Below are 13,780 nucleotides of genomic sequence, written 5' to 3' on the forward strand. Positions count from 1 at the left end.
CCCCTATTTCCCCCCAGGTCCTCCCAGATTTTCTATTTGGCAAGCCCAGTGCTCGCTGATGTAAAACCTCTGCTTGGTTGTTCCGCAGATGCACAAGCAGCCTGCGAGTGGCAGAAAGGCCGAGAGCACACAGCCTGTGCCACAGACCTGCGGCCACCTGCTGCAGGCCCGGCCCCTGTGTGTTTGCAAAAAACCTTGTGCAAGTCTTCATTTTTCACGTCTAAGTTTCCAGAGATGTTAGGTACTTTTCTGAGGGGATCCCTGCGCTCGAAGCAATGAAAAACCCATCGCAGCCCACGGAGAACCTTATGACATTGAATTTGTGTCTGGCGAATAACTTCTGTCACTATCATTTGTTTTCTGAAATATTGACTCTGACACTTTTCAGGCGTAATACAGAAAAGTGTCACCTGAGACGCTGAATGTAATAATGCTTGTAAGGAAGGCAGGGGAAGCTTTACTCCTACTTGACATTCCTCACCAAGAGCCACCATAGCAGCGTCATACGAAGTAGCAATTTTGGTTGTGTATTAATTTGCCCTAATAGGATTGCTAATGCTAATGGGATTCTGAAGTTTGCCAAATCAAGTAACTTAAATTATATCTGTTAAAAAAAATAAAAATGTAGCAGCGTGTTTTGTCAGTAAAGGATTTTTGCTTGATTACATTTGTTCAGATTTATGTTAGTTCTGGTCAAAAGTGAAACTGCTAATTAAATACTTTCACAGTTACTGCCATGCCAGTGTAGTGCAGTGGAATATAAATGAATTAAAATGTGTTTCTGTCATATACCACTGGTAAACTGCAATGGGAAACAAGAGCCTGAAAATGGAGGAAGCTGAGGGCTCCTTAAATTAGCCCAGCTGAAAGAAGCCCAGCCTGAGCTGGCCGTGGCTGCACAAACATGCTTCTTGGTGCACTTCGTTGTGTACAGCCATCATAGCATCGTGTTTGTGAGAAACTTCACTGATTGCACGTGCTGAAGTTCAAATGCACTATAAGGTATACAAATCAGTGTGAATTTTTGTTCTTTTATTTTTTATTTATTATAAAATTAAATGAGCTCCTTAATGTTCCAGACTTAACATGATGCTCTAAGTGTTGGACCCCTAACATCTCCATACAGGAATCTTGCTGCACTTCAGAGGTGTTAGAGAGAAGAAATCTGCTCCTGCTCCTGTGATTTAGGTAGTTGTCATCTGGCCCAGCTCATAGGAGAGAACACGCAGGCCCGGAGGGGTTAATTGGTCTTTTTCCAAGTCATGGTGTAATCTCATCCTGTTGCTGCAAGGGGAATGTGTTTGTATTTTGTAAATTTCTGCCATTGGGTCCTCAGCCTGGAGCTCCTCAGTGCCCTCCCCACAGCTCTGCGCAAGCATCTCTCCCTGGTGGTACCGAGTAGATCGTTTGCAGCATGTGTAATCTGCATCCTCTACACTTTATCCGACAATAAGAACAGTAGCTAGATATTCTTAACTAGTCCAATATTTATTAGGCTTCGTGTTCCTGTTAAGGTTTAATTCCTGTTCCGTGCTCAGAGCTCATGGCAGGGAGTGTTGGGGAGGTGCGGTGTTCTCCTGGGGAGGTAAATGTGAAGTAAAGTTAGCCAGTCAGATCGACTCTGGGAGAAGGAAGACATATTGTTGGCTTGGCTGAGAAGTAGTTTCATGTCTTGAGGCTATGTAAGTATGTACTTGTGGTGACATTTTGATAGAGTGACGTGAAGAACATTTTGTACGCTGCAGAAGATACAGAAGTCTAATATAAGTTAATGCAAGTGATGTGCCTTTTTAGCCTCCTTCTCAGCGACCCATAAGATGTATTTGAAGAAAATCTTGAAATCTAATATGTGTGTGTGAGTACAGGTGTTTTTTGAAAAATGCAGCAAGTTCCAGCTTGATACTGGCTGAACATCTTCATTAATTCGGGTTTATACGTGTCACATACTTCCCTCTTGAGGATAAATCATAACACGTTTCAGTAGGATCAGATCTTGAAAAATACTTGTCTTGCATTTCAGCTATACGAGGATTTATTGATTGGCTTTTAAAACAATTATCATCTGCTAAGTCAGCGGCCGTTCATTAGCTCTGAAATGCATTGTTTCTCTTTACAGGTCAGCATAAAATCAAGTTCATCCCGGAAATGGTGGGACCCATCTTAGAAATGACGCTTATCCCTGAAACAGAACTTCGAAAAGCCACAATCCCCATCTTCTTTGATATGATGCAGTGTGAATTCCATTCTACCAGGAGCTTCCAGATGGTAAGCAGTAAGCAACAAATATTTGAAGTTTGTAAGAAAGATTTAACTGTTCTTTGACAGAAACATAAGGATTTTGTTACTTCCTTTTTTTTTTTCAAAAGAATAATATGATTATGGATTGTTTGTTTTCTATAACTCTGAGTGGCTATAGAATTTTCATCTGAAGGTTTTAAATTCTTATTGAAGGAAAAATTTGCATGCAGTAAATGAAACCTTTCTTTATGATACATCAGGAGAGCAAAGACAGATGTATTAAATTTTCACTGTGACTCAGGAAAGGAGTCTGCTTCTGAGTTGAATTGGGCGTAAACGGAAGCCTGATAATGTGGCAAAAGAAACTATAACCTGTACAAATTTATCATCTGTACTATCTTACAATTTGGATACTCTCTATCATTTTTGGATTTTTAAGAGGGAAAAAGGCTATCCAATCAGTGGCAGTCTATCTTCGTGCTATATCGGCACTGCAAAATCAAAAGTACTATTGGAGCATTTTTATTCTATTTTATTTCAACATGCTGAAGGAAGTCCTTGAATAAGCACACACAATCTTAGCCTGATAGCATCTGCTTTTGAGAGACAAGAAGAGTGGAGGAGAGTTTCTTGACATCGTTCATTTTACCTTCTTTCCCTTGAAACTTTACCTTATGGATTGAGTATAAGACTAGCTAGGCCAGGTAGTTTCATAATATAAGCCAGAGTAGCTCCTTTACACAGTGAAATTTCTGTCAGTTCAGGATATGACTTTGTGAAATTTGCAGTAAAGTTTGACATATGTTGTTTATTTTTTTCTTCATGTTTGCCTTTGCTTTCTTGGATGATATATTTTTAGTGAATTATTATCCGTAACGAATCCTTAATAAATCTGTAGCCAGAATAAAGGAATATCTGCGGGGAGAGACTTAAACATGGGGAAATGACATCAGCTTTATACTTTGATTTGTTTTGTGCTGGATGCTGTATGGAAAGGTTGTGAACTGTATTTTGGATCCATCCAATTACTGTATAATCATCCTTTCTTATGTTTGACTTTGATGATACTGTAAAGATTGAAATGCTCACTGGGATGCCATTTAAACAGTTTCTTGTCAGATGCTCTCTCTGTTACTTGTCATTTTTTATTTGTACAATTATATGGATCATCAAAAATCCGAGGGTAACTTTATAGCTAAATTTATGGCCCTGTATTTTCTTGACAGAAGAAAACCAGCTTTGTGTGGAATAGTTGGCTGGTTTTAATAAATGAACATCTTAAATATTTCACACAATTCTTTTGCCTTTTGAGAAGAAAAATGTTTCATGCTAAAGTCAGAGATGTCTTGGATTGTAGATAGTCGGCATATATTTCTTATGTCAGTATAGCTTCTTTCTTTATGGGCGTAACATTGAGATGACAGGTACAGAGGTAATAAACCTTATTTCAGTGCATTTGGAGTGAACAGTTATGTCTAATGGAATAATCAATCTATCCATTTATAATTTTGCAGATAATGTAGTTGTATGCATGCTGGGGTTCTCAGATTGGTGTTCTGGGAGTGAAGATCACAGCCAATTTCCTTGGCCGTCTTTCAACTCTCACAGCCATGTATACATCCAATTTCTGCAGACAGTCAACCCTGGTGTGCTCTCGTTGGTTCCCCACTTGCTTCTTCGCACCAGGATGTGGGGGCTGACCTTATCTGTGAGGCAGAGAAGCGTTTGGCACCTCATTCTTTTTGGTGCCCGTTGTAACTTGTCAGCCCCATTCAGCAGCAGCCCCGCATCTTCTGATGTGTATGAGACATCTGCATGCCAGCAGCAGATATGTGTGACACCTCGTGTAGACCCCGTATGAGCTGTCCCCCTTCTAAAAGAGTCCCTGTAGCATCCAGTTGGTGATACAGAGCCTGTGAAGGTTTGCAGCCAAGCAGAAGAGCTAAAGGTTTGGTGCCATGAGCATCACAGACTGGTGTAAATCGAAGCTGTCTGGTGCCATATGGAGGCTGAGGTAGAACTGGAACTGGTCCGAAGAACCAAACAAATGCAATTCCCGGGTGCTTCCCAAACTTTGACTGTATCATCTGTCTTGCAAACCATAACTTGTTTTAACTTGCAGTGGTTTATGTCTTCTAAATGATAGAAATAGATATAAAATAGTTTATTTACATAGTACCAATACCTAGGCAAGCTTTCGTACTTAATCTGTCAACGTAATGCACTGCGTTATGTTGTATGTATGCAACTATGCAACTACTAATTATTATTGTCCAGCCTTGCTTTCAAAGAGAAGTTCAAAACTGAATGGTGGCTGCTGTTAAACTAATCTGCCAGAAATCCAATTATCTAACCTTATTAGTCACATCAATAAGGGTTTAAATTGGCTCCACTTCTCCAGCAGATGTGCAAACCTCATCATGTGTGGGGGAGGAAATGAAATTTTTTTGCAGAACTTCTATGCTGTGATGCCTTGTGTTATAAACAGACAGCTTTCCCCATGGCTGTGTTTATTTCACTGTGAGTTGGTTTGCCTGGTAAAACCAGTAACAGACAGAATGGGGATTTTGTTCTTCCAGTATATAGCCCTAGGAAGAAGCAGAAGATGAATTACCCTAAATTAAAGGCCGGCTGAATTAAAAGCTGGAGTTGCCCATTTTGGTCCTCTTCCTTTTAACGTGCTTTGAAGCCTTATATGGGCTTCAAAGTAGCCCGTACCTCAAAGCAGGAATCTGATACTAAAGTCTGTGTGGGACTGAAGCTTCCCTGTAGAAGAAAATGCCTTCTCCGCTCGCTTTTTCCCCTTTGCCTGTTTTACTGGCAAGCCCTCCAGATCAAAGGGAATATATCAGAGCCACAGAAGCGATGAAAGAGAATTGGTTTGATTGTTCGAGGCCTGGTCAGGTGGGAGTGATGGATCCCATGGTTGACAGCAGGAGAGAAAGTTCATCGTGAAACAGTCATTCAGCTGAAATGTGGAATTTGGAGCACTAAAAACCCCAACCTCCTGCTTTTGTGCCCTGTTCCTTCCATCTCTCACTTCCTCTAGCTCCATTTCATAGGAACGTGCCAGTTTGTTTGCCTACCCAAAACTTTAACTTACCTTTTCTGTCCCTGTCATTGCTGATTTAATTTTCTGCTTGTTTTGAGATGAACCAGTTCATAGGGAGGTGCGAGTGCAGGAACTGGTACCAAATAGGGCATGGAGAACGTGGGAGGAGGCAGAGGGAGACACCTGTCTTTGGCAGTAGGGAGATGTGCAACGGGTTTTCCCTATCTCGTAGCACTGCATCGTAATGCAATTTCATTTAATTGTTCTGGAACAAATTAATAGTATAAGTAGCTTATTTTAAGAACCAAAATAACTATTAACGAATAAGGTAAGGGGTTAAGCAAGAAGCATTACCCTACTATTTCTTCCCCAATGTTATGACATCTCATCAAGTAATAAGGAAGCAGCCTTATTACTTCAACAGCCCTTATCCTTCAAAGTAAAATGAGCTGTACCTCCCACTCCGCAGTAGTGAGCATGCAGGAATTAGAAGTCCCATATGTCTAGTTTTCAGGCTAAACAGCATTATTAAGGGGGATTGTCAAAGTTGTCTGGTGGTGTTAGCATCAGTGGTAGAAGCATGCAAGCTCCAGCATGTGTTCTTACAATGTAAGAGTAAGGAGCTGTGTAAAAGTCATGGTCTGAGGAAAGAGCCCCAGAACAACCCATCTGTCCCGTTTTGTACACATTGGAACAACAGTTAGTATAATGGAGCTGTAGCCAAAAAGATAGAAAAATGATAGAGAAATGCATAATGAATAAATGCATAGTGCAACATCATATAGAAATGCATAATCAATGAATGCATAATGCATATGATTGCTAAAATAAACCTGCGGGTGCGGCTAAAGTACCTCTAGCTAATGTGCTGTTGTGAAGAGAATTAAACGAGGAGAGATGGGAAAAAATGGGGGAAACCCTTTTAATTCACTTCCAGCATTTAACAGTAAATCCTAGTATCATTGAGGCAGTCATACCAGCATTTTTATTTGCTCTGTAATTTCTTGTTGTTTATCAATGAATTTCAAATTGGTCTAATTCTCCTTAATTACAAGTAGCTAGTTTACCTGGGTATCTATCAACTTTTACAACCTATAATTTCCTGGTAGGTCTTTTCACCAATTCTAAGCCCTATGTTGGCCTCCCTCTTTCTACACTATGGATTTGAGGACAGAACACAAATTAGTGACTTCTGGTAGGTTCTGTGATGCTGCACATTGTCCTTTGTAACCCCACTGAACATGTAAATTCAAATAAATGATCACCCCAAAGGATTAATTTCAATGGGCAATATTTTTAGCTATCTGAGGTTAAAATGCTTTTTGTTTGTTTGTTTGTTTGTTTTTAATTTCCTTTTTGGTCTTTTAGAGAATACTGGTATTTCTTCCTCACTTCAGAGCAAGGAAAAAAGCTAATGCAGCGTGTCCAGAAACATGTGAAATGGCTTAATATTAAAAAGGCCACTGGACCTGCTTGCCAACCAGAGTTCTGTGGAAAAATAGGAGACAGAACAGATTAAACTGTTGGGAATTACTAAAGACTTTTGTAGTGGTCTTTGAATGAAGTTTTACAGTATCTGTGTGCTATTTCTGCTTTAGAGCTAATTTCTAGTGGTGTTTTTCCATCACTTGAATCTTACATGGCAAATTCATTATTATCCTGTAACGAAACAAATTTATAGCTGCTTGGAGGATTGAAAGTCCTCCTCATCTACAGCTAGATTAAATTGTCACTCAGTGCTACAAATGTAGCCTGACCATGCTTTAGGTAAACCTAAAACCAAAAGTGATTAGTTGAGCTGACGCTTGAAGACTCTAGATAGCTTACATTGATTTGTAACCACCGTTTTCTCCAGATGAGAGATTGTAACAGACAGATGAAGCAGTGGATATACTCCATGCTAAAGTTCAAGCACACATCCTAAAGAGAAGCTGAGATCTTGATCAGCTGCAAGCAAAAGTTGATAATAATTTCCTGTAATATTCATAACATCACCCCTGGAGCTTTTACTGTCAACAGAAAGATATGAACCTAGCTCATAGTTAGTGCCAGATATATCCCCTAAGCCTCCAGAAAGAACCTCAGCAAGTGTAACTGGCTGCAATATGAACATGGAAAATTTGGCGCTTCTTCGCTTGAGGGTAAATTCCATTATTATAATTGCAAGCATACTTGGTGCTAATTTATATGTTTAAAAATAGAGAAGGAAAGTTTGAGAATTTTTCCACAGATGCCAGCTGCAGTGTCCCAGAGCCGTTAGCTTGGGCAACCCCACGACCCTTTTCTTCCCCTCCTGGAAGACAATATTGCGTGAACCACATCTTGTGTCAACAAAACATTCTTCGGTAGAGAGAAGGAGGAGTTTTAACTGTGTTAAATAATGTTTAGTCATCAGGGTTGTGAGATACCACCTCCTTGATACATATGAAGAATAATCACAGAGCAAACAGTCCTTTCTCTTAAAACCCCAGAAATGCCACAGCTCTAGCTCTGTTCAACCCAAGAGAGCCGTTATGGAAATAGCCCAACAAAGTCTAAATTTACAGAAATTTAAGTAAAATTGTTATCGGGAAATACTCATGGTCCTGTATGGCAAATGTAATTGCTCTTCTTCATATGAGTAATTTCTTACTAAAAAATACATCACCTACAGGGTTCTTGCTGGCAGCAAGTGTCATTTTTCACATTGGTATAGAAAGTCAATTTCTTTCTGGTCTCATTAGAGTACATGAATTCGGTGACTTCTCTGTTTCATCGTCGTATTGCCTCAGTGTTTTACTTGACACGTCCTTTTACTACGGGAACATGTTTCAGCTTGGGTTTGCCTCTTAGAGGGGGGGATTGCATTATTCTTCCTTTTCTCATTTCCTGTCATTTTTTGAATAATGGATTTGTGGTATTAAAAACCTTATTTCACTTCACTTTTCATTCATTTCTTCACAAAGAAATTAGTGCAGCACTGGAAGAAGTTACCCAAAGAGGCTGTGTAGCCATCCATCCGGGGAGATTTTCAGTACTTGGCTAAGAAGGTCACAGTTGGCCTGATCTAGTGCTGGCAATACTCTTGCATCACCTGGAAGTTTGGACTAAATGACCTTCAAGGTCTCCTTTCAGACAGTGTTTCTTTGATTTTTTGGATCATTTGGAGTACAGAAATGCATCTTAGAAATGGTTTAATTTGCTGGTTTGGGTTTTTATCTTCAGAACGGTCAAACATCATAATACAAATTGTTTTAAGATAGAATATCTGTCGTTTGGGTACTTAGTTGATTTTATCACTATATGCACAACACAGTCTCTAGTTAGGGTTCCCTGACAGCTCGCAGTTTCATCGTGCATGTTGTTAGACCAAATGCTGAACCCTCACAGAGCAGTAGGTGAGCAGGACTTTTCTGCACTTACTCATCGTGGTAGCTCATCGACACTCAACTCGGAACAGAGGGGTTTTTTCTCTGTTCTTAAGACAGTTTTGGCAGGCTGCCAGATGGTATGTAAAAATAAATTTCCCAACTCACATGCAGAGGACAAAAAAATCTGGGGTGGCCTGTGAAGGTAGGAGAAGATGTGAACATTACTGCAGCGAATGCTGAGAGGGTTGTGGAGTCTTGGAATGGGGGATAAAAAGTGTCCTGGATCTGATTGTGGGTTTTTACATTATAGTAACAGCAGCTGAACTACTGCAGAGCCTCTTAAGGTACTCAGAGCTTGAGTTGTTCTCATAAAGAGTCATGTTTTGGAGTTCTTTGCCACAATTTAAACAAACAAATCCTTTATACCAGTGTATATAGTTCTGCCTAAAAATGATTTCTCTTAGCAAAGCAGGAACATCTCCACAGCTCGTGGCCACGTTTCATAGGCGGGTTGACCTTGGCCAGAGTGTGTACATTCCCAGCTTCAGCAGGACCAGCCAGGAAAGCAGGCAGAAACGTCCAGCTGTGGGGGTGGCTGCGATGCTCCTCATCACACCTATTGCCGGAGGCTTTTTCTTGTTCTGCTCACGTTTACCTTGCCACGTGCATGAAGCAGTGGCTTTGGACAAAGAGACTGTGGCAGAACTAAGGGCAAATGTCTGTTTGATATTTGATAGAGACATTGTGATAACCTCTGCTGGCAGAAGGAGGACTGCGTGGGCAGAGCTCAAAATGCAGCATATCTTGGCAGAAAGACCAGTGGTGGACGTAGCTACGCCTCCTCAAAGTGATATAAATTAAGGTGGTAAAAAATACTCCCTTATCGTCAGAGTTTCATCATGACACAAGTCTGTTGGCAGGGGATATGTGATCTCACACTCCTCGCTGAAATAAATATGCCAGTAGAACTTTACAGCATGGACTAAAAAAAAAAAAATGCAGCTTCTCTTCATAGCTAAACCAGTCTGAGCCGTGCTGCTGGACGGAGATAACAGCTTGTCTTCCCCAGCTCCCCTGTGGGGCTGACCCTGTGGAAAATCCCTGTCCCCTGCTGTCCCCGCCTGCCCCTGGGGTGGTGCTGTGGCCCTGGCACTTGGCACCCTGCCTGGCATGTCGTGGGTGAGGCCAGGGCTCCCTCTGCACTGGCATCTGGGATGTCTCAGGGTGCTGCTCCATTTGCCCAGGTGCCTGGTGCGAGGCCTTTGCAGAGGCTGCTGGGTTGGCAGGATCTTCTTGATTTTATCTTTCAGCACAGATTTGAGCTAAATCCCTAGCATGTGGCCTCTGTTGTACAAGTCCTTGAAGCTGTGCTTCTTGCCTCCTTGCTGTGTCCTGGTAAAAGAAAAGTCCAAGTTTGCCTACAGACTTCAGCCAAAAAAAAAACACATCCTCCAGTCAGAGAGCCCCGGTCTGCTCGGGCAGCGTGAGGTGGCTTTAACAGAGGAGCTGTTGTCACGGTAAAGTAAATAGGCTGTGGAAATAGTTTATAAAGAATAAGAAATGCTGTTATGTTACAGGAACAACTTAGAGCTATGGCATGGGGAAGGAAAGCTCATGGCTTGGGCGGAGGTGCAGGAGCAGGAAACGCGCCCTCGGGCTGAAGGCATATCGTGCTGACAGGCAGTTTTTTCATTTGTACGTTATATACTGTTAATATTAACTGCAGATGCAAAGAACATCTCTTGACATTTACAAAATGTTAGCACGCTTTGTTCTTGTGCGGGTGGCCCTTTGCTTCTCCTCTGAGTTGTTAGGTGCTGTTGTGACAGTGACAGGGAGAAAACTCAGAGCCAACGGTTCTGTCAGTAGTGGGATCCCGTTCCCCTGCAGCAGGATCTCCCTTCTCACCCTGGTTCTTATGCTGGGGTCTCTTGACAATAATGGATTCCTGATGGTGTGGATGCCTGTGCTTGTTTAATGCGGACTTAGGAGTTAGATGGCTAGATCAACTCCTTATCTAGCAGTGGACGCAGAATGGTTCTTCCTCTGCTAATCGAGTTCATTCCTAACCTGGGCCTTAGTCAAAGCAGCAGCAGTAAAAGCCTCTGTAGTCATTAAAAGTACAATGAACTACCCAGTTTGCATTTAAAACGTGTTCTAATGCCTACTTAAGTTTGCATTACTTCCCAAATAAAAATATTTACTCTTAAGCTGCTTGAAACAACTCCCTCCTGCTCTGCCCTATTAACAGGTTGACTGGTTTGTGCCACAACCCAATACCTGAGTCAATACCTGTACTAAGCAGGGATGGTAGCGATGCTAGGGAGTTCGTCTGGCTGAGCGATCCAGCTGGCTGAGCAGCCGTAGGTGTTACCTCGCGTCTCCAACAGAGCATTCAACATGTTTGCATTTTGCTTCTGTCGCTGTTGTCGCTATTGTCATTATTGCAGGGGACATTCTGTGTCTGTCTTTTTATTTCCCTTGCCCTAATTCTCGTCATTAATCTCCTTATTTAGTTTTGCCTAATGCAAATATTTAAGCTTCATTTAACAACATGACCAATGATTTCTTCAACAAAAAACCCTTGTAGGGCAGCAGATCAGAGTGGATAGTCTTATACCAGAGATTGCAAACTCTTAAAAGTAAATCAAGCTTTAAAATAGTAGCTAAACATCTCACCAAGATACCCAACCAATCTGTGAACCATTTAGACTACAGTAATAAAGTGAAATATTTGCCGTCTGATTATTTACGCTTGCTTTGTTTAATTGTAGTTTGAAAATGAGATCATCACGAAACTGGATCATGAAGTGGAAGGAGGCAGAGGAGATGAACAGTACAAAGTGTTATTTGACAAAATGTAAGTGTTGATCAGTGGTGAGATTTATGTCACGGGGAAGTCAGGAGAGAGAGCAACTAGACTACAATGAACTTTGTAGCCCAGAAATAATTAAAATCTGTTAATGATGCACAATATTTAAAATTGCACCTGAGTCAAGGTTTTTTGTGTGTGTGATTAACAAGGCATGTGTAATTGGCTTTTCAGTCTCTTAGAGCACTGCAGAAAACACAAATACCTTGCTAAAAGTGGAGAAACTTTTGTGAAACTTGTTGTCCGCTTAATGGAGAGGTTGTTGGACTACAGGACCATAATGCACGACGAGAACAAAGAGAACCGCATGAGCTGTACTGTCAATGTGCTGGTAAGCAAGGAGTCACCTGCCTGAACTGATCACTGCATTTTTAATTTTACACCTTTAACATAATATTTCATTTAAATCAGAATATGTGTTAAGATTTTCATTCCATCTTAAAATATTTTTTTTCTCTTAATGAAAGGGAATTTATGGAAACATGGGTTATTATTTCCTTAATTGATTTTAAGAAAGAATTTAAGAAGGAATGTTTCAGGACCTGATCTGTGAGGGCTATTGGTTGACATTTACAATTTACATATGAACAACTTTATACAGAAAAACACTATACACACAGAATATTGGAGTAATATGCAGTTTGCTACTGAATTTGCAAACCCCTTTGTATTCTACTTCTGTATTTAGAATTTTTCAACAAAGTTGTGAGTTATTGTTTCATTGAAAGCAGAAGAAACTTTTTTTTCCCCTCACTGATATGAAATTTCCTTCTCTTTGTTCCAGAAATTCTAGAATATCTACTCTGTACTACAAACCTTTGTCCATTTAGGCTAGAGTTGGAAGCAGCAGACACATCATGCTTCTTGCTGGAAGCATTAGAGTATGAGATTTTATTAGCACAAAATCAGTGCATATGGAAAAATGGTCTTAAAATAAAGTTTAGAGGCCTCTGACATAGTGCTAGTTAGATTTGTTGCTTTTTTTTTTTCATTAAGACTCAGTATTAAACTGTTAGCAGTTAAGCATTCATAGCTTTCATCCCCATAACATTATCAAAAATTACTTCATTTCAGTGTGTGGGGTACAGACTGTGCTTATCGCCTGACGTGATATGGCTGATAGGTTTCATTCAGGCTGGTTTGGAAAGATCTGAGTAAATAGTTTGTAGCTTTAACACTTGTGAGAACTGCAAATGTCCTCAGCTTGCTCACTGCAGCCTTTATGCCTCGCTATCATGTAAGCTATAAATGAAATGATGCCCGTCAAAATGGAAGAGAATATAGAGACATCAAATCAGAAATTGGGTTTTTATTTTTAGTTTGTTTTTCCTCTCTGTGCACATCAAAAAGCATCAGAATGTTTAGCAAATGGGAAAAGAGGAGGAACGCAGAGAGTTATCACCGGCTGTTGATCTAGCAGGTGCCCTTGGTTGCCTGCAGAAAAGTCACAGTGTCCTCCTGAGCAGAGCTGGAGTTAGAAAAACCTGCCAGTTCACACCAGGCAAGATAGGAAATAAAAAAATCACATGCTCCACACGCTGCAATACATGACAACAATGTATATGAACCTAGCCAAATTTTCTAAGGAAGGTGAATTTATTTCTCTTTCCATTCATTATAAAACTCTTGAGACCCTTCCCGGTAATTTTTTGCCATGCCAGCCCCAGGGGAACCTGTAAGCCCTTTTGGGAGGTTGTTTCCCTAAGTGTCTCTAACCGCGTCTCTGATGGTGATTTTGTCATTCCGAATTTTTCAGGTATTTGTAGGTGATAAATTTTGCGGGTGATGTACTGTCGTCAAGTTAAATCACTGTGAGTTATCCAACACCACCCCTGCCACTGAAGTCTATGGGAAAGTATGAAAGCATCAAGGGCAGAACTTGCTTCACTTTCAGTGCCGTGATTTAAATCTCAGGTTGATTTTAAAGTCCCATTTGCCCTCAGGGCCAATACAGTCTTTCATCATTCCCATGCACCTGAAGTGAAATTTATGCCTTCACAGAAGTCTGACCCAGAGCCAATACTTCGCATAATTCTCCACTTGAGGGTTCAAAGAGTTTTTAATTGGGGCTTAACAATGTACAGGCTTTCACAGGATTAAGTTTGCCTGTGTTGAATATAGTTTAAGTCAGAGGTTTTGATATACATTTAAGCCAGTGCTGATGATTAAAAAAATATTTAAAAAAAAAAAAGCCCTATCTACTCCCTCAGCTGCTTGTTCCTACCTCTGACAATCCTGGCAAAACACGAGTGCAGCCAGGGTAGCAGA

At 40.7% G+C, this 13,780-nt stretch overlaps 1 protein-coding gene across 3 annotated transcripts in view; it reads left to right on the forward strand.

The window, feature by feature from the left end:
- Window positions 1-13,780, forward strand: part of DOCK1 (dedicator of cytokinesis 1) — a 283,861-nt gene that overhangs the window by 209,988 nt on the left and 60,093 nt on the right. For 2 of the 3 annotated variants that reach the window (XM_040563057.1, XM_040563056.1), the window contains exons 33-35: window positions 2,117-2,265; window positions 11,415-11,500; window positions 11,687-11,843. In XM_040563057.1, coding sequence (XP_040418991.1) covers window positions 2,117-2,265; window positions 11,415-11,500; window positions 11,687-11,843 — 392 coding nt within the window. Of the gene's footprint in view, window positions 1-2,116; window positions 2,266-3,752; window positions 4,879-11,414; window positions 11,501-11,686; window positions 11,844-13,780 lie in introns of those variants that run through there. The other variant, XM_040563058.1, reaches the window with a different exon arrangement.

This window comes from Cygnus olor, chromosome 7 (genome assembly GCF_009769625.2).
Source record: "Cygnus olor isolate bCygOlo1 chromosome 7, bCygOlo1.pri.v2, whole genome shotgun sequence".
NCBI lineage: Eukaryota > Metazoa > Chordata > Aves > Anseriformes > Anatidae > Cygnus > Cygnus olor.